Source organism: Felis catus, chromosome C2, assembly GCF_018350175.1.
Source record: "Felis catus isolate Fca126 chromosome C2, F.catus_Fca126_mat1.0, whole genome shotgun sequence".
NCBI classification, from domain to species: domain Eukaryota; kingdom Metazoa; phylum Chordata; class Mammalia; order Carnivora; family Felidae; genus Felis; species Felis catus.
This window is the reverse complement of record NC_058376.1, coordinates 57,534,750-57,557,782: the sequence shown is the minus strand read 5'-3', so window position 1 is coordinate 57,557,782 and position 23,033 is coordinate 57,534,750. Positions and strand designations below refer to the sequence as shown.

General features: G+C 41.0%; 1 protein-coding gene and 1 long non-coding RNA gene across 5 annotated transcripts in view; one reads left to right on the top strand and one right to left on the bottom strand.

Annotated features, from left to right (window-relative positions):
* The window catches only part of LOC102900940, a 61,739-nt gene extending 40,373 nt beyond the window's left edge, over positions 1-21,366 (top strand). For 3 of the 4 annotated variants that reach the window (XM_019839684.3, XM_045036912.1, XM_045036911.1), the window contains 2 exons: positions 18,751-19,443; positions 19,673-21,366. In XM_019839684.3, coding sequence (XP_019695243.1) covers positions 19,207-19,443; positions 19,673-19,987 — 552 coding nt within the window. In that variant the 5' untranslated portion in view covers positions 18,751-19,206 and the 3' untranslated portion in view covers positions 19,988-21,366. Of the gene's footprint in view, positions 1-11,720; positions 11,890-18,750; positions 19,444-19,672 lie in introns of those variants that run through there. The other variant, XM_045036910.1, reaches the window with a different exon arrangement.
* Positions 671-22,745, bottom strand: LOC109503435. Its single transcript, XR_002162405.3, has 3 exons — positions 22,588-22,745; positions 10,817-10,938; positions 671-862 (listed from the first exon to the last, which is right to left on the bottom strand). It is a non-coding gene; the product is annotated as an uncharacterized LOC109503435 (long non-coding RNA).
* Positions 22,746-23,033: the final 288 nt, after the last annotated feature.

The window sequence follows — 23,033 nt, the reverse complement described above, 5'->3', positions numbered from 1 at the left end:
CTAGATTTGGCCAGGAGAGATTGGGCTGGATTTCAGCCCTGCCTTCTGCCTCCTCTTCTGGACACCTTTGTGTAATTGTATGCAGACATGTTGATTGAGACAATGTATGTTGCTTTTCATGTGGTATGTTACGTACATGACACATATTACACATAAACATACTTTTCTTAGATGTGTCTATCACAGTTCTCGGAGAGGAGCGTGTGTGGTCATCATTTGGTTATCAGTAAAGATGCTTAAACTGCTCAGTAAAAGTTTAAAACGAATCATGAATCATCATATTTCTCAACGCTGTGATGCATGGACCAAATTAAGAGGTTAATTGAAAGCATTTCATTTTACCCTTAGTGCAATGTAGATATATATATCTTCTCTGGACCATTGAAAAACGAGATCTGGAAAGAAACCTGGTTTCACATCCGCTGCTCAGATGCCATCCATGACTTATCTACTGACTGATGGAATAATTGAAATAGGGGACTGACATTCCAAAATAATACATAGCACTTAGATATACATGAAACAGAGAAGATATTTCTGATATGATACCACCCAGGTGCTGAGGATTGGTTTCAAATCCTTTTATTAAAAATATTTTTTAATGTTTATTTTTGAGAGAGAGAGAGACAGAGTGTGTGCAGGGGAGGGGCAGAGAGAGAGAGGGAGACTCAGAATCCAAAGCAGGCTCCAGGCTCTGAGCTGTCAGCATAGATCCTGATGTGGGCTCCGACTCATGGACCTCGAGATCATGACCTGAGCTGAAGTCGGATGCTCAACAGACTGAGCCACCTAGGTGTCCCTCAGATCCTTTTTTAAGGGCGACATCAACAAGGAGGAAAGCCTGGGCTCCTGCAAAAAGAGGCTGCAGAAGGAGACACAAGAAGGGGAAGAGTGAAGTGTTTGGCTTCTTCACAAGTTCACTTAAGGTTGACCCTTCCTGTTTTTCTATCTAAGAACTTGAGTGTCATCACCTTAGGAAAGACCTACAACCCACTGTCATCTTTGGCTATCTTAGATTTTGGTATTTACTTTTAGCACAGCTCATTATTACTTACTATCAGTTCCCTGGTGCAAGGAGCAAGGATCCTGCCTAACAGTCATCATTACATATGAAATTGGCACAGTGAAAATGATGGAACAAAGCACTGGTTTAAAAGCCATAAATTCTTTAAAGACTACACTAAATCCTTGTGCATCTATACAATGCTAGGTTACAGCTCTGCTACCGTAATTAAATGCTATATGAGGAAACGTAACAAGATATGTGGCCAAAGTAAAATGCTAACCTAAATAGGATCGTTAAAATGTAACCCAGGAAATAAAATTGGAAATCACTATTAGAACACTGCTCGTGTTACAAGATGTCAGAATCATGCATAATGCAAGAGTGGAACTGCTTACAGAGACTTTACACAAGAGAATTTAAACTTGCTTCTGTGGACATGAGGAACTGCTCTTTGAAGCATGGGCTCTGATGAGATTCTGCCCGGCTGTAACGACATTCCAAGGGAGTGTTCTGTTTCCATCAGATGCATATTTATTTATAGGGTGCTGAATGAAGGCACATTCATACTACGTTGCAGGTTGTACCTCCACCATATTTTTCATTAATCACCTTTCTTTGGCATCTTCACCATTGCTTCATTATTGATCTGTTTTTTGAACCCTCTATGTGAATAAACCTACAATCGCAAAATTACCCATTGATCAATGTCAGCAAACACATTCCTGCAAACACAACCTTTAACTCTTTTTTCTCCGAACCCTCATTCCATTTCATCTCTTGGGCAAAGGCCTGAAAAAACAGATGATCCTTGTATTATTCCCTGAAGGTCAACAAATCCAGACTTTGCTTGGTTTACAAGGCTGAACATAAAGCCCATCTCAAAGAGAATACTTTTCCTCCGTTGCTCAGATTTTAAGTCAAAAGCCCTTTCTTGCCCGCTCTAACATTCTCCCTGTACTCTGTGTTGAAGACTGTCGATCACATGTTGGTCTCTGTTGCCCCATACTGAGAAATCACCTTCTTTGAATACTTGTGCCAAATACAAACATATTTATCCACACACTAACCTCTCTAATTTGGTCATAATTAGAGAAAGGGCTATTTAATTAGTGAAAAGTCTTAAATTATAGATGGCTGATTGCTTTCGAGTATATAAAGTAATAGCAGGAAATGACTAACAAAGTGTTGCCAAGTACAGGACCTGCCAGGCCTGTTTTAATGAATAGCTAAAGATCACTGAAATTAGCACATTAATTGTATGCATGTAAATTGCTTCTGCTAAGTGTATTAAAATGTTGTTCTCTTTGTAATCATGTTGAAATTACTTATTTGGTTAGTACGCTCTTTTCACAATTGTTCATGAAAGACGAGAAAGCGAACTTCAACATAGTCCCTGCCTAAATCGGAACACCACCAATTACATGCCTCCACATTTTATCGTGCGTACCAACGACTCATGACCTATTTTTTAAAAAAATTTTTAATGTTTTATTTCATTTTTTGAGAAACAGAGAAAGAGTGCGAGCAGAGGAGGGGCAGAGAGAGAAACACAGAATCCAAAGCAGGCTCCAGGCTCTGAGCTGTCAGCACAGAGCCCGACACAGGGCTGGAACCCAAAATGAGAGATCATGACCTGAGCCGAAGTCGGTCGCTCAACCGACTGAACCACCCAGGCGCCCCGTGACCTATTTTTTAAAAACCCCAAATGCACATCTAATAAAACCCATCTTCATTTCCTTGTCTTGTATCTCTCTTTCAGAATCTCATGGAGGGTAGGTAAGATACCACCAGGCTCCAGACTAACCTCCCTGAGTGTGAATCCCTGCACAGCTGTGTAACGTTGGGCGCATTGCTCAATAACTCTGAGCGTTAGTTTCTCATCTGCCCTCCAAGATTGTTGTGAGAATTGAACGGATAAAATGATGTTTTGAAAACTTTTCTCAAACTTCCACAAGGACAGCAATCACCCCGGGGTACGTGTAAAACCGGCAGTTCCCAGGCTCCTTCTCTGAGGTCTCCGTGGCTTCTGATTCATGGGGAGCCGCCAGCCACCCCCGGAGATTCTAATCAGCTGAGAAACATAGCTGGGAAGCACCTGGTTCATCGTAGCTTCTCTTCGCTCACGTGCTGTGCACTGTGTATTTCATTAGTGAGCCAAGAAAAACAAAGGAAAAGTAGACTGAAGGTGCAGGAACCAAAAAAGTCATCAGAATATCCCTGACAGCTTTTTCTTCAGTGCCTCCTGGTGCAGAGGAGTTCACCGTCTTAGAGGGAGAGCAGTTTTCTCCACAGTTGAACAGTTCCATTGGTCCAAAAGACAAATCTCTCATTGTGCAGAAATCTGTTTCTTTTGAAGTTCTGTCCATTGTTCTTGTCCAATATTTGGAGCAACATGGAACAAGTCTGCTCACCTGCCCATTAGGACAGCCTTTGTAACACTGAAAGAGCCGTCTTATCTCCTGGTTTTCTTTTTCCAAGCTAAATATACCAAGTTCCTTCATCCATTATTGGTCATGGAACATGGCTTCTATAGTTTTCACAATCTTGGTCACCTTCCTCTGGAGCCAACTTGAGACTGTCAGTTTTCCTCATAAAATGTGTTGTGTGATAGCATTGGGTAGAGTGCTATACATTTCTGAACAGAATAGAGATAAACCGTATTTCTATAAAAGATGCTCAAAATAGATTATCTGAAAAGAAGGGTGCACTGAGTTAAAAGAAATTTTCTAACTCCAGTTCTTTGACTTCCTGTGTGACCTTGGACGAGTCATTTAACATTTCCAGATTCTGAATGACCTGATCTGTGAAGCCAGCATAGCAATATTCCTCTGCCTACTCGCTTACCTCATAGGGTCATTCAGAGGATAAAATACAAAAGAAAGAGGTTGGAATGATTATGGGCTACTTTTATGATCAAATCAACAAAGCTATGTTCAAAATAATAGTTACTTAAAAATTAAGATATATTTTAAAATTAAGCAAGAGAAGATGATATATCACTTGCAAGCTCCATATAAAATAAAATGTATTAGATTTTTAACATTTTTTTCTCTTTTATAGAAAGTATATCACACATTGGTTCATATCAAGTTCATGTCAATTTAATAAAAATCCTTGATTTTTTTTTTTTTTTTTGAGAATAGCCAAGCCAGGTTATCTCAAGCTTGAAAACTGGAATTCTGAACTTTACTTAAAAAAAAATGCCTTTCATGCTTCTAGGATGAGGGTCAATAGCCAGGAGACTGGACTCTAACGTGAAATCTTAAAAACCTACCTGTTAGGTCTGAAGAGAGAATTGGACACCACCTTCATGTCTCTCAAGTTTGCTGGAATTCTCTTTAGAGAGGAAGGTGTGGTTTGCAGAGTTTCCTCAATTCATTTAAGAGATTTTATTATCAATACTTTTCTACTCCTTTTTTTCTTTTTTCTTTGGTGTGATCTCAAGGTCAAGTTTAGAGTAAATGAGAAGTAGGTCTCTCACACAGTAGACTGGGACTTCGATTAATGGGAGAAATAAACTCATTATAAGAATGAAGATTTAGCCTTGCTGATGTTTTCAAATAATAATTACACAAGGACTTTTTTTTTGTCTAATGGTGAGAATAAAAAGTAGAATACAAAATTACATACATATGGCATGATCAGAAGTATGCAAAATGTGTGTGAACACTTATGTGAATAGAAAAATAAAGAACACTGGGAGGAAATAAACCAAAATATCAAAAGTGATTATTGCTTGTCAGTGAGATTGCAGGTGTTGTCTTGTCTTTATACTTGTTTATATTTTCCAAATTTCCTATAATAAGCATGTATTGCTTTTATAATCAGAAACAAGTTAGCAAGAAAGTGCAAAAAAGAACTTTGCTGCTAGGTGAAAAGTTGATGTTTGTATTAGAAACAAAATTTCACGAATACATTTTTTTTTACTGATGCCAACTCCGGAAGGTGGGAAAAGGACCTTCTTTTCTTCTTCTCCCCATTTAATCTGACATGTAGGATCCTCTTTTAATGATAGATTTCAATGAGGGAAAGGCACCTGGGGCAACAATCAAGGGAGATTGCGTTACACTGTGACAAAATCTTTAGAAACGCTTTTCTGTCTGGGTCATCAAACAGACTGCAACAGGTGTAAGTCCTTTTTCTTTTTTAAAGTAATTTTCAAGCAGACTTCTCACACGCTGAGATACACGTTGATTATATTAATAAAAAAAAAAACCCTCTGACCTATTTCCAAATAGGATTCTCACTTCACATTAATTTTCTGGTCTTTTATCCAAATTTAGGAAGTCAGGTCAGTGGCACCTGACCATTAGAATTAAAGCTCCATAAAAGTAGGAACTATGCTTATTGTTTATTTTTAAAATTTATTTATTTATTTTGAGAGAGAAAGAGAGAGAGAGAATAAGTGGGGGAGGAGCAGAGAGATGGAGAGGCAGAATTCCAAGAATTCTGCACAGAGCCTTACTTGGGGCTCGATCTCACTAACCGTGAGATCATGCATGACCTGAGCTGAGATCAAGAGCTGCTTAATTGACTGAGCCACCCAGGCACCTCTGTTTATTTTTAAATCATCTCCATGTCCTCAGCCTCTAGCCCATGGCCTGACACTTAGTAAATGCCAGCCAAACAAAGAAGCAAGCCCTTAAACCTGCTGACCCGGAAACAGACTAGAACTCTCTTCCTTCCTTCTTGGGGCATTAGTTCTTGGGTAAAAGTCAGAGAAACCTTAACCTGGGTAGAGAGGAGTAAGACTTTGCTGTTACCTGAGCAAACTGGGGAGGAGCAGGTAGAGGAGGGCTAGGGAATCTGCCTGGAATCACTTCCACATGGAACTGTGGAGCTCTGGAACTGTGGAAGATTTGGACTTTGGACAATAAATAGCAAAGACCGCTGTTTCAGGGATTTGAGCTTGTTCATTGTTTTTGGAAAGAGGTGGGTGAATTATGGATAGTTGTAAATTCACTCAGGAATGTTTACGAAAGGGTTGGGATAGGAACTGGACTGACAAAGTGACAAGGACAAGTCGGTGGGCCCCATGTCCACAAGAAATAGAGATAGAGACTTTGGCCTAAGTAGTGATTTAGCAGACTGGTTGAGCAGAGCAAGGAGGGCCAGGTCTTGGGGAAAAGAAGCTCAGTGTGACTTCACATAGACTCCCCTTTTATTGAGCTTAAACTCTGTAACCATCTGACAGAGGTTAGGAATGGCCTGTGGCTTTGAGGTGTGGGAAAGGGCAGATGGGAGTCAAGTAACTACCGCTGTTGGGCCATTTGGCCTGGGGAGGCTGAAAAAAAGAGGTGGATGGTGTGGGGTGGGCGCTAAGCGGCCTTGGCTGGCTAATCTGAGACAGTAAAGCAAACACACTTTGAAGGGAAGCGAGAAAGGCAGCTTGGTAACCACCGCATACCTGCAATTTGCTGACAGGCATATAACTCCTGTTCCAAAATTCCACTCCATGTAGCTTCTTATGTCTTAAATTACTGGCTGGAATGTGTGAGGATCCAAATGACTCACTGTGAAAGAGAGCTGAGTTTTCAAAGTTGGGGTTTCAAGAGAAAAACCACTTTGGTCCCCTGGGAGTGACAGAGGCGCAAGAGTTTCTAATTGAGGTGCGGGATGATACACAATAATTTTAAGAGGCTTTAAGGTGTCAGCACCTTAATCTAAAGTAGTGACTCGAATGGTGGGATTTCAAGTACTGTGAGAAACTTGAGAGAAATAGGAATAGAGGCTTCTGAAATTCTCATGCCTGGGCAATCTGGACAGCTCCAGAGTAAGGCTAGATGTGGTTTCCAAGGGATTCTTCACCATACCTTCAGTGATGAGGACACAGCATTGCTAAATTATCCCCATTCAGTGTTCCATTCTGTGCATCAGGAATCCTTTTGAACTAAAGTCACCAAATAGCCAATATGCTAGTCAAGTCAATTTTGTGCTGGTCAAGCTGATTCTTCTTTGAAATCCAAGTCCTCTGGCCTTGACCGTTGCCCTCCCGGGGCCTGTTGTAGATCTGTTGACCTCCTTTTAGTGGTCCTACCTGTTATCTCTAGATTAACCATCTCCAAACACTGCTTCCATCATGGTTTTCTCCTGTGCAGTCAACTTTGATGGCTTCCCATGGAGCACTGGGTCTCGAGGTGTGGTTCTTGTGCCAGCAACATTAGCGTTACTTGAAAAGTTGTGTGAAATGCAAATTTGGGGCCCAACCCCAGACCTACTGAATTAGAAACTCTGGTGGTAGGGCCCACTGATCTCTGATGCATGCTGGAGTTTGAGAACCACTGCCACAGAGTTCCTCAACCTGGCATTCAAAGCACTGTCTCCTCTATGGTCTTATAACACCTGTCTCTTATATTTGGCATTTATTGATCCTGCCTTGTATTAGGATTTTTTCTTTGTGTAATCTGATCTCACCTTCAGAGATATAAACTCTTTGAAGCCGTGGTCTGTGTTTTCTAGATTTGCTGACTTGTAAAATCATAAAGCTGGAAGAATCTGGAAAAATACTATCTAATCTCTTCATTTTGCAAACCTTTCAATGGTACCATGTGCATGGTGGACATTCAATTAACAATTGCTGAATGAAGTAACATGCCCACGGGGAACATGGAGTTCGTGAATTAAGACTGCCGAGACTTCAGTGTCATCGCCTTAATTTAGATTGTCCCTTCTGGTACTCACTCTCTAAGGGTTTGTGAAAGCCTGGGGAAAGTCTTGGATGCCTTTGCCAGTTTCCCCCCATGATCCCCCTGAATGGGCTTTGGAATTTGCTTACTGAATACAAGGCAACAGTGTTTTGAGATACAAATGGCAGCACAGTTGAATTAAGAAAATAAAAACAAAAACAAAATTGATGTTGTTTTTCTTATTGCTGCTTTGAGAGTTAGCATGAAATATGAATCTGCCATACACAAGAAATAATATCTTGCCTGAATATTTAAGGCATAAATACAAATTAATTGCAGTGCACAGCTGTTAATTATCAGGCTTTGGAGCATTCCAGGAGCAGTTGCTCATGAATACCTATTCAGCTAAAGATCCCTCACTTATTAGGACCTGATGACATTGACCATGAAGTTGTTGATGGGTTGCATCTGCATAGTCTAGAGGTCCAGGCTGCCAGGGGTCATTGCACTTGTAAGGGATAGGCTGCCACAGCAGAAACGGGGCATGTTTGGCTTAGGAAAGTACTCTTTCTCCATCTCAGGAATGTTCACACCCCAAAGAGGAGACTCTTGACTCCTCAAATGGTTTTGTGGTGACTCTTCTAAATGAATTGGGCTATGGCTATGGCAGACATCTGTGTGTATGTCACCATACCAAATTAATATGGCTGACTACATTCCCCATGCTGTACATTGCATCCCCATGGCTTACTGATTTTATAACTGGAAGTTTGTGCTTCTTGATCCCCTTTATCTATTTTGTTCCACCACCCTAACCCCATCCCTCTAGCAAGCACCTATCTGTTCTCTGTATCGATAAGTCTGGGTTTTGCTTCTTGTTTGTTTGTTTTGCTTTTTAGATTCCACGTTAAGTGAAGTCATGCTCTATTTGCCTTTTTCTGACTTATTTTACTTAGCACAATACTTTTAAGGTCCTTCCATGTTGTCACAAGTGGTAAGATTTCATTCTTTTTTATGGCTGAGTGATATTCCACATACCACATATCATATATAGTGCATCTTCTTCTTCAATTCTTCCATTGATGGTTACTGAGGTTGTTTCCATTTCTTGGCTATCATAAATAATGCTGAGTAGACAGACAAAGGGGTGCACATATTTTTTTAAATTCATCATTTTCATTTTCTCCAGGTACATATCCAGTAGTGAAATTGCTGGGTCTTATGGCGTTTCTATGTTTAAGGTTTTGAGGAACCTTCATCCTTTTTCCAAAGCGGCTGTACTAATTTACATTACAACAGTACACAAGGGTTCCCTTTTCTCCACATGCCAACACTTGTTATTCCTTGTCTTCTTGATACTAGCCATTCTGACAGGTGTGAGGAGATAGCTCACTGTGGTTCTGATTTGCATTTCCCTGATGATGAGTGGCTTATCTTTTTACTATAGGTCAAGTTCATTAAAACAAACTCACATGGACTTTCCTAATTATGTTTGTGGTGGTTGTGCCGGGATTTGGTTTAAATAAGAGTGCTGCTATTTGTTTGTGAAGTTTCAGGGTAATTATAGTGATTGCAGTTTTGGGACTGCTGGCCTGGTTTTGCCAGTCTTATGATTGTCTGGTCCTTCCTGCTCTCCAGTTTCCGCTGCACCCGCACCCACCATCATGAGCACAGATTGTTCCCCGAGCCTTCTAGGCTCTCTGTGGCCAGAATTTGAGACCTGGGATGGGGGGCATTTAAGGAACTCTAACTCAACACATTTGTTCCTCAGCATCAAGTTAGTTAGTCGTCTAGTCTGCCTTTGCCTTCCGCCATATTTCCAGAATCATCTATGTCTCTTTTTCTTTTGGGTTCAGTGCACTTCTTGTACTGGTTCCTGTCTCAGGAATTTGCCAAGCTTTCCCAGGTCCTCCCAGAACTTGCCATCCCTCCTCCCTCTCGGCCACCAGAGCGCAACCCTGGCACCATTGGCTGACTGAAGCTCCACCGTCACAGATTAGGCTGTCTGATGCTGCCTGCCTGAGTCTTGGGACATGTTTTGCTTCTGAATTCCTTGGCACCATGCTGTGCTTTCATATTGAGTGAACTTCCGCTATTTCATGTTTGCCTCCTGATGCCAATTTCCTAGCTGCATTATCGGCTCTTATGTACTGCCATATTTTTTAGCTACTTTGTTCTGCCTGCCAGACTGGACATTCTCCCAGCACCTGCAGCTGGGCCATACTCCCTGGTGGCTGGTCTAGTGTCAGGTCCCAGCATCTTCCATCATGACCTGCCCAGACCCAGTTTAACAAATCAACAACTATGAAGTATGTCCTTCAAAATGTTTATGTTTCAAATACATTGTTTAATCATTTTTACTCCAATTAGGTTGTGCTACCTTTAAAGAATTATCCCCACACTTTTTTAGTACTCTATGTGAATTTTGAAAATGGTTGCCTTTCCCCATTTGCGGGTCTTTTAAGTAAAATGCAAATCAACTTTGCTTTTAGCGGAAATTCTGAGCAAAATTCTTTTGTGAAGAATTAAAAAAATGTTTTAAACATTTTCATTTTTGAGAGACAGAGACAGAGCATGAGTGGGGGAGAGGCAGAGAGAGAGAGGAGACAAAGGATCTGACGCAGGCTCCAGGCTCAGAGCTCTCAGCCCAGAGCCCGACGTGGGGCCAAACCCATGAACCATGAGATCATGATCCGAGCTGAAGTCGGACACTCAATCAACTGAGCCACACAGGCACCCTGCAAGAAATTTTATATTTAACGGGACTATAATCTGATAAAATTGTTCCCATTTCTGCCCTGATGTCCAAGACAGGAACTCTGGGCCTAATTATTGTGTTTATCATCCTCGGTGTTAAGCTATGTATGAGGAGCTGAAGAATGGGCAAAAGCAAAGAAAATATATGTGTGCGTGAATGTGCACGTGTGCATGTGTTGTATTGGGAGAGTGAATGGGAGTGAGGTGAGGACAGGGGAAAGCAGATATGTCTGTTTGACAAGTGTTATGGGCTTCCTGTTAACGTAATAGTTATTGATGATGCGAACACTTGTTATGGTGTTCTAGTGTGTTCTAGTGTGCTAGTAAGTACTTGGATTAGCTCACTGAAACCCTCTTAAGTAGGTACTAATTTTGTTTCCACTTAGCATGAGAAAAGATTGAGGTTTAGAGAGGTAAATTAACTTACCTGAGTCCACACAGGAAAGAATTGCTAGATTAGAGAGTTGAACTCCAGCAGTGGAACTCCAAATTTGTATCATCCTGATTCTATTGTTTTCCTCTTTTTCACTATGGTGCTTCCAGATTATTCTTATAGGACCAGAGAATAGAGAATATAGGAGGAAAATAATTAACATTTATTAGTTAAAATTTTCAAAGGGTTTTTACATTAATCTTCAGAAACAGATAATTCTTGTCTCCATTTAAGAGGGCAAAAGAGAGACTCAGAAACAATGACTCTATATTACCAAATGTAGCTGTAGTTTACTATTGCATTATGGGAGTCTACCACATTATCCTGACCGTGGACGTTGGATTTTTTCCAGGCTTTTTGTATTGTATATAGCGTCTCTGTAAATATACACATATTTCTCTCTCTCTCTCTCTTTTAATTTTTTTTAAATTTTTTTTAAATTTTTTTTTATTTTTGGGACAGAGAGAGACAGAGCATGAACGGGGGAGGGGCAGAGAGAGAGGGAGACACAGAATTGGAAACAGGCTCCAGGCTCTGAGCCATCAGCCCAGAGCCCGACGCGGGGCTCGAACTCACAGACCGCGAGATCGTGACCTGGCTGAAGTCGGACGCTTAACCAACTGCGCCACCCAGGCGCCCCTCTCTCTCTCTTTTTTAAATGTTTGTTTATTTTTGAGAGACAGAGACAGAGTTGAGAGGGGAAGGGGCAGAAAGAGAGGGAGACACAGAATCCAAAGCAGGCTCCAGGCTCTGAGCTGTCAGCACAGAGCCTGATGCAGGGCTTGAACTCATGAATGGTGAGATCATGACCTTATCCGAAGTCAGACCCCCAACCGACTGAGCCCCCCAGGTGCCCCTACATACACATATTTCTAATGCACATTTTGCATGACCTTTTCTCAGGTATACACCTAAGAGTATATATGTTAAAAATGAACATTGAAGACAACGAATAAAAAAGAAGGCCACGAATGGAGCAATGATGACAGTTATGGACAACGATGAGTGTCATGAGCCAGTAATTTTTATTAAACGAATTCTGTGAACCTGGGCTAAACAATTTTTCGGTAAACCTGAGGTCTCACCTTTCCCCCCAGAACAATTAATTGACTTGGTGACTTGTTTAGGACGACGGAGTGGTGGAACTGGGACTAAATCGAAGTTCTATAGTTATAGACAGTTCTTAGTCCCATCCGATTTCTACGCGTGAACATTATCCTCATCATTCCACCTGGGTGGGCTGACAACTACAGACTTCACAGGTTCAGAGGGGAGATAATACACCACTGATTTGCAACCCTGTTTTTGCAGAAGAGATTTGGTTTTGAGAAATTACTCGAGTGTTGATATTGCTTCACCCATGGGCCTGTGTGCTGTTAAGCTTGAAATGAAAAGAATGGCTTCGTGGTTTAGTTTTATGAGGGAACCACAGCCATAGAGTTATGATCCAGTGCATATAACATTGAAGGATAACAATTTAAACTCCAATAACTCTTGCCATATATCTTCACCAGAAGGTCTCAAAGAGTTTTATGAGAAATTATAGACTAAGAATTTGGAAGAGTTATGTGCAATTCATGGTTAAAAAAGGAAGTGCTAAAGTTTTCTGGAATGTTCCAAGGCTTTCATTAGAGAAGGCATGAAGAGAGCCCAGGACCATTGACTCTTTGGCTAGGAACCCTGGCAGGAATAGATGTGACCAAACGATTTAGTGATTCTGAATGGCTTCAGCTTGCTTTGAGTGGCAATATTACTTTTCCAGGGGCCTTGCTGATTGAAGAAGGACATACAGGATCTAGCATGAGTTGATTCCCCAGAAACTTTAATAAACAGTGATACTGTTGCGGTCATATTAATACAGCTTCTGTAATATACTCTCTGATTAGTGTTTCTCCCACTTTAATTGGGATTCTAAGCACCATAATGATGTGAGCCAGCTGAAGTTTTTAAACAGTACAGATATAAATGGTTATCCTAAATTATATTTAGGAGAAACTCTACTTGAACTATTTAGCTTAATAAATAAAGACACCAAATTAATATAGGCTATTTTAAGACCAAGCATGTAATACTATAAAACTTTGGTGATCTGTATGCTTTCTGTTGGCTGGCCATGGGATTTTTAATTGAATTACTACAGAAAATTCAGCTCAAAATATTATCAGATTTAACCACCCACTGAGTGTGTTGTTATTGTTTTATTAGACTAAATCAAAGGTTACCACAGCTCTTTTCTGCACTGACTTTCAGCCCGGAGGGGTAAAGTCTTAAAACGAGATGATGAAATTTTAGAAAAGAGCAAGAACTTAATGTGGGGATAATAGTCACATATTTTCTTGAGAAAAATGAAACTGCTTCATGGCTACTTTATATAATAACATTCCTAGCTTTTTAATAGTTAGTGTCTATGACATTCATGTTCTGAAGTTTGTAACTGGTCTGAGGTTGAGACTGAAGGAAATTGTCAGGGGACAGAGGTGCCCCTGGAGAAGAAACCCATTGGCAAACCCAGTGTCAACAGTATCCACATTGCAAGCACACTGCTTTCTGGCCCTATCATCCCCAAAGCTCAAAGTGTAGGTGGGATGGCAGCATGGCTGGAGGAATCAACTCAGCAGATAATCATTTCAGAGCCTATACATCTTTATCGGCTTGCATGTGGTTAGGAATGCACCTCCCCCACTTTTTAATCTGTTCCAAGACTGTGTGTGTGTCTCATCTTTCAGTGGATCTCAAAGTGCAGTTCTCCAAACCAGCAGCACTACCCAGGACCTTGTCAGAAACGTATATATATATGTGGTATGTGGTACACACACACACACACACACACACACACACACACACACTCAATGGAATAGTACTTGGCGATGAAAAAGAATGAAATCTTCTCATTTGCAACAACGCGGATGGAACTAGAGTGTATTATCTTAAGCAAAATAAGTCAGTTAGAGAAAGACAAATACCATATGATTTCACTCCTATGTGGAATTTAAGAAACACAACAGATGAACATAGGGGAAGGGAAGGAAAAATAAAATAAAAACAGAGAAGGAGGAAAACCATAAGAGACTCTTAAATACAGAGAACAAACGGAGGGTTGATGGAGGGGAGGTGGGTGGGCGGATGGGCTAAATGGGTGATGGGCATTAAGGAGGGCATTGCTGGGATGAGCACTGGGTATTATATATAAGTAATGAATCACTGGGTTCTACTCCTGAAACCAATACTACACTGTATGTTAACTAACTTGAATTAAAATTAAGAAAAAAAGAAATGTATACTCTAATGTGCTCATCCAGACATACTAAAGCAAAAACATCGGGAGTGGACCCCAACAATCTGTGTTTTAAAGGCCCTTCATGCTTCATGTAATTCTCATGTCTGCTAATGTGAGAAAACACCTGATTTAAATTCTGTTGATCGTTTGTTTTTTGTTTGTTTTGTTTTGTTTTGTTTTTTTAAATTTTTTTTTTTTTTTTCAACGTTTATTTATTTTTGGGACAGAGAGAGACAGAGCATGAACGGGGGAGGGGCAGAGAGAGAGGGAGACACAGAATCGGAAACAGGCTCCAGGCTCTGAGCCATCAGCCCAGAGCCTGACGCGGGGCTCGAACTCACGGACCGCGAGATCGTGACCTGGCTGAAGTCGGACGCTTAACCGACTGCGCCACCCAGGCGCCCCTGTTTTGTTTTGTTTTTAATCAAAGAGCAGGTTTCCCATTGTTGGATTCATAGTAGGCTCTCAATAAATGTTACCATGAAAATGAAAATACACTTAATTGGTCATGCAACATTCTGCAATGTTTACCATCATATTTTAGTCTCTTTGTTATTGTATACTCAGAAGTGAGCACTTGCCCTCACAGATTATTCATTTTCTTTCCCTTTGAGACTAGCTCTTCAGCTATTCATTTAATATGAAAGGTCATCTTCAAAGAAAATTGTTGTCTGAGGCTTCCGTTTTTAATTCTCCAGAGAGTCACTGAGAAGCAAAGTTAGTTCGTGCCAATCATTTCTTTCCCATTTTTAAAGAGGGCCAGTCAGTTCACTGTCAATGATGATTAGTGAGATTTTTCTCTAGTCTCTTCTGCAGGACTATCCAGAAGTTCAGTGGCCAAGAGTTTGTTGTTTTAGGACTTCTAAGTTGGCTTCATCTCTGCTTAGGCAGCAAATTCATCCACGGGCTTTAATACTCTCAGCTTTGCTTCAAGTAATATGTGAAAATGGGGGGAAAAAATCAATCACAAAGAAAGCTGAAATGCAACAGGTTTATGAAGACAGAGGGACTCAGAGTGAAACATGTGAATTCACTTGTATTATATACCCAATAATTTCTGGTGTGGGAAATCCAGGGGATCATGGGCCCCAGATGCAGTGAGATTGATGTGGTATAAATCTCTTACCTCTTGTCAGGCAATTGACTTCTGTGGGTTGAACAACATCCCTGCCTATGAGCACAGCTAGCCCTCGGGGCAGGTTCCCAGGTAGGGACACTAAAAGAAAGAGTCAAGGCCTGGAGCTGGGTGTATGTTCTATGGGAACGAGAATGCTGACTGTGGGTAAAAACTTAGGATGCAGGCATCACTTAGAGTTTGGGGAGGCTCCTCATGGAGCAGGGGTGGGGGAGGGGTAGTGATGGGCAAGGAGTGCTGAGAGTCTACCAGCAAGACAGAGAAGTATGGTATAGTCTGGAGGAAAGTGTGTTTGCAGGAAGCCAGGGATCTGAGTAGGACCTCCTCCTCTAGCTTTCCTTGTAATTCTCATGGGGATGTGGGTGGCAAATGCTTCTAGAATTATGCTGGGTGGTGCTAATCATGGCCTGAGGAGCTCTTTCTTTCCTGAGTGAAACTTGCTACTCTGGTCACAGGCTTTGAATTGGTAACTGGATTTATTAATTCTGAGCCCTGGCTATAGCTTCTTAATTTTTGTCTCCCAAACTCCAATTGCTTGTTCATTCAGAGACGGAAGGGGGTGAATTGGCCTCTAGAACCCCTGCTCTGGGGGGCAGACCAAACAACTGCATTGTGAAGTCCACAACCACTGACCACCTTCCAGGGGCCAGGCACCACAGAGACACTAGAAATCATGTGAGAAGCGAGAGTTTCTGCATTCAGGGCACGGAGTCTAGTGAAGGACATAGATATCTAGACAGCCTACAGTTTGATGGGATAATTTTTGTAAGTATAGAATGTTACCTAAATGGAATTAAATGTGTTTTCTTTCTGCTTGAGGAAGTCAGCTAAGTCTTCTAAGAAGAGGTAATACTTATAGCTAGGCCAGGTAGTGAAGAGGGGAAGGGGCATTGTAGGCAAAAGGAGGAGTGTTTGAGACAGTCTGATGCCTCCAAGAAATGGCAAGTGGTCGGTGAGTGGTAGACGTGAAGCGAGACAGAAGACAGGGAGTCAGATACCAAGGGCCAGCATCTTCCTGGGGGACTAGGGAGCACAGCTTTAAGTAGGAGCATGACAGGTTAGGTTTGTTTTAGAAAGATCATTCTAGCTCCTTTGTGGAGGGTGGGTCAGAGGGAGTAGAGCCTTGTCAAAATACAGTTGAGGCATGATGAACACCCGACCCGTGGCCGTTGCCAAGGCAGTGAAGAAGCCAGGTTGGCTTTTAGAAGCTTGAATTTGTCTCAGTGACTTCTCTTCTATAGTCCTAGCCCCACCTCTTCGGGGGCATCTAGGGCTGCTGCTTCTGTAGATGCTGCCTGCATAGTTGTTTCTGAGAGAAGGTGCAAATTAAACCTGTGCCCGAGTTCTCTCATTTATTAACAGCAGCTTTCTTCTCTCAAAGATTTTACCAATCTCTCCTAACAGTATGGAACTGAAGCTAATTACAAAAAATTCCATGCTAGTGTATTGGTAAATAAATTCTGTACTTGGATACCATTTTTTTTTGTGACAAGCAATATGATTTTGTACTTTGACATGTAATTTAAATGGCTTACATCGAATGTTTTAATTCATTTGTGAAACTTTTATTGACATTTACTATGTGAAGGCACTATTAGTTGCACTGAGGGGTAACTTAAAAAAGTATTAGACTTCCTCTTGCAGAATGTGCCAATTCTGGTTTATTTTTACAACCACAAACCAAGGAACTTTCTAATAGCATTTGGTTCTTTCATTCATTTATTTAGTCATTCATCTATTAATCCGTCAGTCAACAAATATTTGTTAATCATCTACTTTGTGAAGGCGAAGTAATGACATGAGGAACACCTTAGGGGTGGAAGTAAAAAATAGAACAGAGAGTTCTGGATGGACCTCACAGTTCTCAGAAAGCCCAGAATATGAAATAACCTCAGGGCTTTGGTTACTTAATCTTTAATACTAGGGTCACTTTCATTATTAAAGAGCATCTTGGATTAGGAAGTGAGGTTTTAACTTCTTAGATAACCTATCCTATCTCTGCCCCCATTTTCCTCTGGTAATTACTTGAAACTTTTAGTCATTGGACTGTGCACTGTGGAACTGTATTCACAAGGCCACAATAATTTCAAGAAATGAATCATGGAAGTATTTTCCATTACCTATCTATAGGATTTTCTCCTCAGTCAAAAAGGGACCAAATTGTATGCTTTCATAGGCAGGTGTGTAGAAAATATTCAGTCTACTCCATACCCTTACCAATTGATGGGTCTACTTGAAATTGGCCAGTTTCAGAATTCAGCTCCCAGTTGTTTGTGTAAATGTTGTTTGTGTAAATCTTAGAAGTACAACATACCCAGACATATTTTGATCTCTTCCTCGTTTCAAGCCCCTCTTTTAATTGAAAAAGCTCTTTCTCGTTCTATAGTTTTCTACTCCTTTGTGGAAAGAGCACTTGCTAGGAATTAAGTGACTTGATTTCTAATCCTAGCTAAACTGCTAACTCATTATATGACTTTAGCCAGGGCTTGGCATACTATATATAGCTTGCTGCTAAATCTGACCTACCACCTATTTTTGTAAATAAAGTTTTATTGGAGCACAGCCATGATTATTTGTCCACTTATTCTTTTGTGCTACCATGCAGCGGTGAATATTCATGATAGGACCATTAGACCACAGAGCCTAAATAAAATGTTTACTGTGTGGCCCTTTATGGAAAAAGTCTGTCACCCTCAACTTTAGGCAGGGTCATTATTTTACTTGAGGTTCCCCATCTGTAAGTTTGGGGAATTGGATTAGGTTGTCCCCAAGGCCTATGTCATTTTTAGTGTTCTGTCGCTCTATCATTCTTCCTACAGAGCAGCCTCGTATCAATCTTTGTATGCTGGGATATAAACCTATTCATATTTACTTCACTTATTCAATTTATGAAGCACTAATCCTGGCAAGCCACTGTAGAAAACTAACAAGTCTGAGTCTCTGCCTTTGAGAAGTTTATAATCTGGTTAGAAGATATAGTTATTACAAGGATTAGAAGTTAAATTATGACAGAAGGTAGTAAAGGATAACATACCAGAATAAGTGATGATAATTAAATGAATTCAAAGGAGAGAGATGATTATGGGGTGAGATGACTAGGGAAAACCTATAGGGGAAAGTGGGCTGTTTTTAAGAATAGTTACCTCCATGGTCCCATAAAATTTTGGATCAAGTGTCCTTCTAAAGTAGTAGTTTTCAGATTTTAGAGTGCAGGTTCCTGGGAAAAAAATGCAAATTCCTGCAAGGAAGCATTAGAAGTTCTGATGTTAGGTCTGGGATACATCCCAGAAATCTGCTTTTTCAAAGAGCACCCCTGGTGATTCTGATATACACGGAGAATTTTCTTACTTTTAAAAATACTGCTTTGGAAATTTGGTTAAGTTGCTAAATACTGTTTCTGTAGAGGAATTCATGCTAGGCTTGGCAGAGTCTTATTAAACCGTAGATTTTGTGTGACTAGGAGGGGCTCCACTGTCCATGGAGCAATTATTTTAATGATTTTCTCTCTCCTTTTAGGAAATCTGTGATCTCCCAGGCCAAGAAGAAGAAACTGAGGACTATCTCTGAAAGCCATTGAATTCCTTAGTTAAATCCAGAGGGAAAGTCTGAGATCAATATGGCTGTTGTGTCTGTGATAGTTGAGGATAAATTATTGGAAAGAGACAGGTACTAACTACTTCTTTTGCATTTGACTCTTGGTCCTTTTTTTGTGAGCTTTTTGTTCCTGCAAAGCTGGCTTGGGTCAACGTAGTAAGTCAAAAAAAAACCCTCAATGAGAGAAGCTGGGAATCTCCAATCTCCATCCCAAAACATGTCGCTGATGACTTGAACATATCACCAGATACTCAAGATACAGACGGCAGCTTCCACCTATGGGAGAATGACCCTCTGAAGAGAAACTTGGAATCATCATCAGAGCCATTGGAGGGGACATCTGAGAGTCACGTGGGTGAAATTTTACAAGACCCTGTCATGCCTCCAGTCCAGGGTAGAAAGTTAGATCCACTTCCAAAAACGCATAGATGTCTTAAGAAGGCTGTAAGGACAAAGAGAATGAGGAAGAGCAGGAGGAAGGAGAAGGTGGAGACCCACCATGCCCCCATCCTTCCAACACCTTTTGTGCCACCACAAAGTGAAGAAGATGAGGTGGTAGACACAAAGCTGGCTGTATTCAGTGCTCAGGAAGATGATCCCGACCTTCCCAGTGAGGTAGGGATGAGGCGTGGGGTGGCGAAAGTCTGGGCTTGCAGCGTTTTCCTAGGAAAAATAATGACAGCCCTTCATCTGGAATGGAAGGAGGTGGGGGATGAAGAGCTAGGGGAACAAACTGGGATCCCTGGGCCCAGATAAAGCGTGAAAGAACTGGCTCAGAGGGTGATGTCCTTTCTGCGTATGTGTGTTGGCGTTGAAGGCTTTAACTTCTCTCTTCTACTTGCAGGACAGGTTACAGAGTCAGCAGGATAAGGGCGCATGTGCGATGCATCAGGAGTGTCAGATACAGCCCTGTGAGCTCTCAGTGTCCCAGGAGCCGGGGCCGTCTTCTCCGGCAGTGACATCCTTGGCATCACCACCACGCTGCTTTGGTCGCTTCCTAAGCTGCGTCTGCCAGACCTTCTCGAGGTCTAGGAAGCAGAAGGCCCCCAGAAGAGAGGACACCAAGCAGGCTGGGGCAGGAGGTGATGCTAAGGCTCTGAGACCTGCCCTGCTGAGGGGTCTGGGCAGAAACAGAGTGCAACCTCATGAAAGCCTGTAGAAGTTGATGCCGATAGGGCTTCTCCCTGTGTTTCATTTTGTAATTTTCCCCGTGTTGTTGTTCCTGTTGGTCGATTCTTGTTTATCAAAGATAAACGTTTTTGCTCTGCTTTTTTGCTGAGATCCTTAAGCCTGAGGAAGTGGTAAAAGCAAAGTAACTTTGAAGGTTTTAACACTTTACCCAGTAGTGGGATTGCTTCCTACTTCCTCCCATTAGGCTGAAGTGGAAGTCACTACAGAGCAGCGGTTCCCAAAATTCATGCGGGTGTCGCTCATGTCTTCAGTTAGCTTAATTCTCACTGCCTTCTCTGAGGATGGAAGCCATACCATCTCATCATTTTGAGTAATGTCTCCAGAAATCAACCACCAAGTGGAGACTCCTCATGTCCAGCTCCTCTCATTGTCTTTTACCTTTGGCTAAGAGATTCATGTTGCATTCCTCATCCTCAGGACTTTGTTGAAATTCTGACACTCCCCACCTGATTTAGAAACGTCTCAGGGAGTGGTCGTTGCTCTTTTGCTCGCATAAGGTAGCGCTACCACCTCCTGCATCTCTAACCATCCTCTGGTTTCCTTTTTGTCACTTGTTAGTAAGATATCTGGCCCTTACTTCCCAAGTGTTCTGTATTAAGAACCTCGTCACATAAGGTGATGGGCTCCTTTCCTTGTTATTCTTTAGCCAGATTCACAGAATCCCGAGTTCTGAGAACCCTAAAGAAAATAAGTACTTAGAAAAAAGTTCAAGATTATTTCATTTCCTGTTGTTGTCCCAGCACACTAGGCTACTCCTCTTCCCAGGACATAAACTAAGAGTTTAAATTAATTTTACACCCTCCTTTGAGAGAGTAGGTTTAAGGTGAATTTGAGAGTTTTCCTGTAGCTTTAATGACCTGTTGTTATTTCCTACATGTCCCGGTTTTTCCAATTCATATAAGAATAATCAATAAAAGTACAAATAGAAATACATGTGTAAAGTATCTGCATTGGAAGGAAATTGTACAATTTCTTCCTCCTTTAGGACTGACCCCAATGGTTACTGCACTAGAATTGGAGAAGATAACCGATGTGTTTCTTTTGTTCTTTCTTGCTTGGAATCGGGCCTGGCGCTGTTGGAAGAATGAAGTTGGGAAGGGAATAGAATGAGGTGCAGGAGCAGTGGCGAAAGATCCCAAAGGCTGCCTTGCGAGTAATTGGTAAAAACCACCCTGGAGGGAGTCTTGCGATGTGATGAGGATCTCAAGTTAGAATGAGAAATTTTATGGGGCGCCTGGGTGGCGCAGTCGGTTAAGCGTCTGACTTCAGCCAGGTCACGATCTCGCGGTCCGGGAGTTCGAGCCCCGCGTCAGGCTCTGGGCTGATGGCTCAGAGCCTGGAGCCTGTTTCCGATTCTGTGTCTCCCTCTCTCTCTGCCCCTCCCCCGTTCATGCTCTGTCTCTCTCTGTCCCAAAAATAAATAAAAACGTTGAAAAAAAAATTAAAAAAAAAAGAAAAAAAAAAAGAATGAGAAATTTTATGAAATGTCATACTCCATGTTTGGAGTAAAATGGGACAGCTTTCTAAAGTCAGTCATGCTTTGATACTAAGTTGTCTAAAGTTGTCTAAAGAGTGGTTGATTCTTTAGAGAGTATGGCATTTTAATAGAGCTAGTTGAGCATTATAAATGGGCTCAAGCTATTACATGAAATTTCAAATTATCCAACTGTATTTATGCACATATTTTCTCAGTGTTATATAAGAAATGTGTTCCCAGGCAAGGCATAGTTTACGTAAAGTCCTGAGTCATGGAGCCTATTATTAAAAGCTCAAAAGAAGGTAGATATTAGTGTTGTCATTAAGGCTTTGTTATTGTTATTGTTTCTTATTATAAGATATTTTAGGATGAGCTGTTCTATCATAGAGAAACTATTAGTTTCAACCTGGTTAGCCATATGCCCACTCCCATTTACAATGGTGATTTTCACACAAAGCTTACTTATTCCAAATTTAAGATCCATATTACAGATAAGGGAAGATCTGTATAAGCACTTAGTCTTGAAACTCTTTTGCGCATGTGTCTTGACCGCCCACTCACAAACAGGGGAAAGGGTGTCCAATACTCCTCAGCTGCATTTGTAAAGAAAAAAGGATATGTTCTCAGGTTTCCGACTTTGTGTTGCTATCTTCAGAGTCTGAATTATTAAACATGGTTTCTGTCATAATAAAGTTGTTTTTTTCAAAATGTATTTAGAAAAGTAGTACGGCTGTGTCAAAGTAAAAACAAATTAAAAATAAAACCTACTACTATTGATGAGAGATAAAGCATGGGGCTCATTTAAAAAAAGTTGTTTCCCCCCCGGCAGATAAACAGATACTGTAAATGTGTTGTAAACATCAGTACTTGACAAGTATAAAGATGACCACATTTAATGTATTTAGCTCCCTGTCTTTCTCATGGGAACTCACAGAACTAGGTAGGTGGCAGGTACCCTCAGTGCTGCAAGTTGAGTAAGCTGAGATTAGGCAAGCTGATTAAACTTTTCCAGTGATTTTTCTAAGAACACTCATTAAAGCTGATAGGGAATCATAATACAAATTCTTTAAACAGATTATTTAATCACTCACCTGTGGTTTTATCTTCTAAATGTGATTGTTTTTGCTCTGGTTCTTATCCCAACGTTCCATCCTGAAACACTTCTTGCTGACCGTTTTGTTTTTGTCACCTTGTCCTCACACTACTGTCCAAATTCCAGCTAATGTCATCTTTACTCACCTGGAAAATGTTAACATAAAAAAAAAAATCTGGTTAATGTAAAATTACAGAGAACCCTTAGAGAGGGTTTACTTATTAACCGAGCTTTAACGGAAAACGTTGAAATTATCTAGTCCTTATTATCAGAGGAACCTGAAACAAAGAAATTAAGTCGTTCTCTCAAGGTAGCATAGCTGGTTAGTGGCAAAGCTAAAACAAACAATAGCTAACATTAGATTCAATATTGTACATTGTATCTATCTTCTATGATCTTCAAGCAGTCTGCATGGGGTTGATATTAATATTTTAATTTTACAAA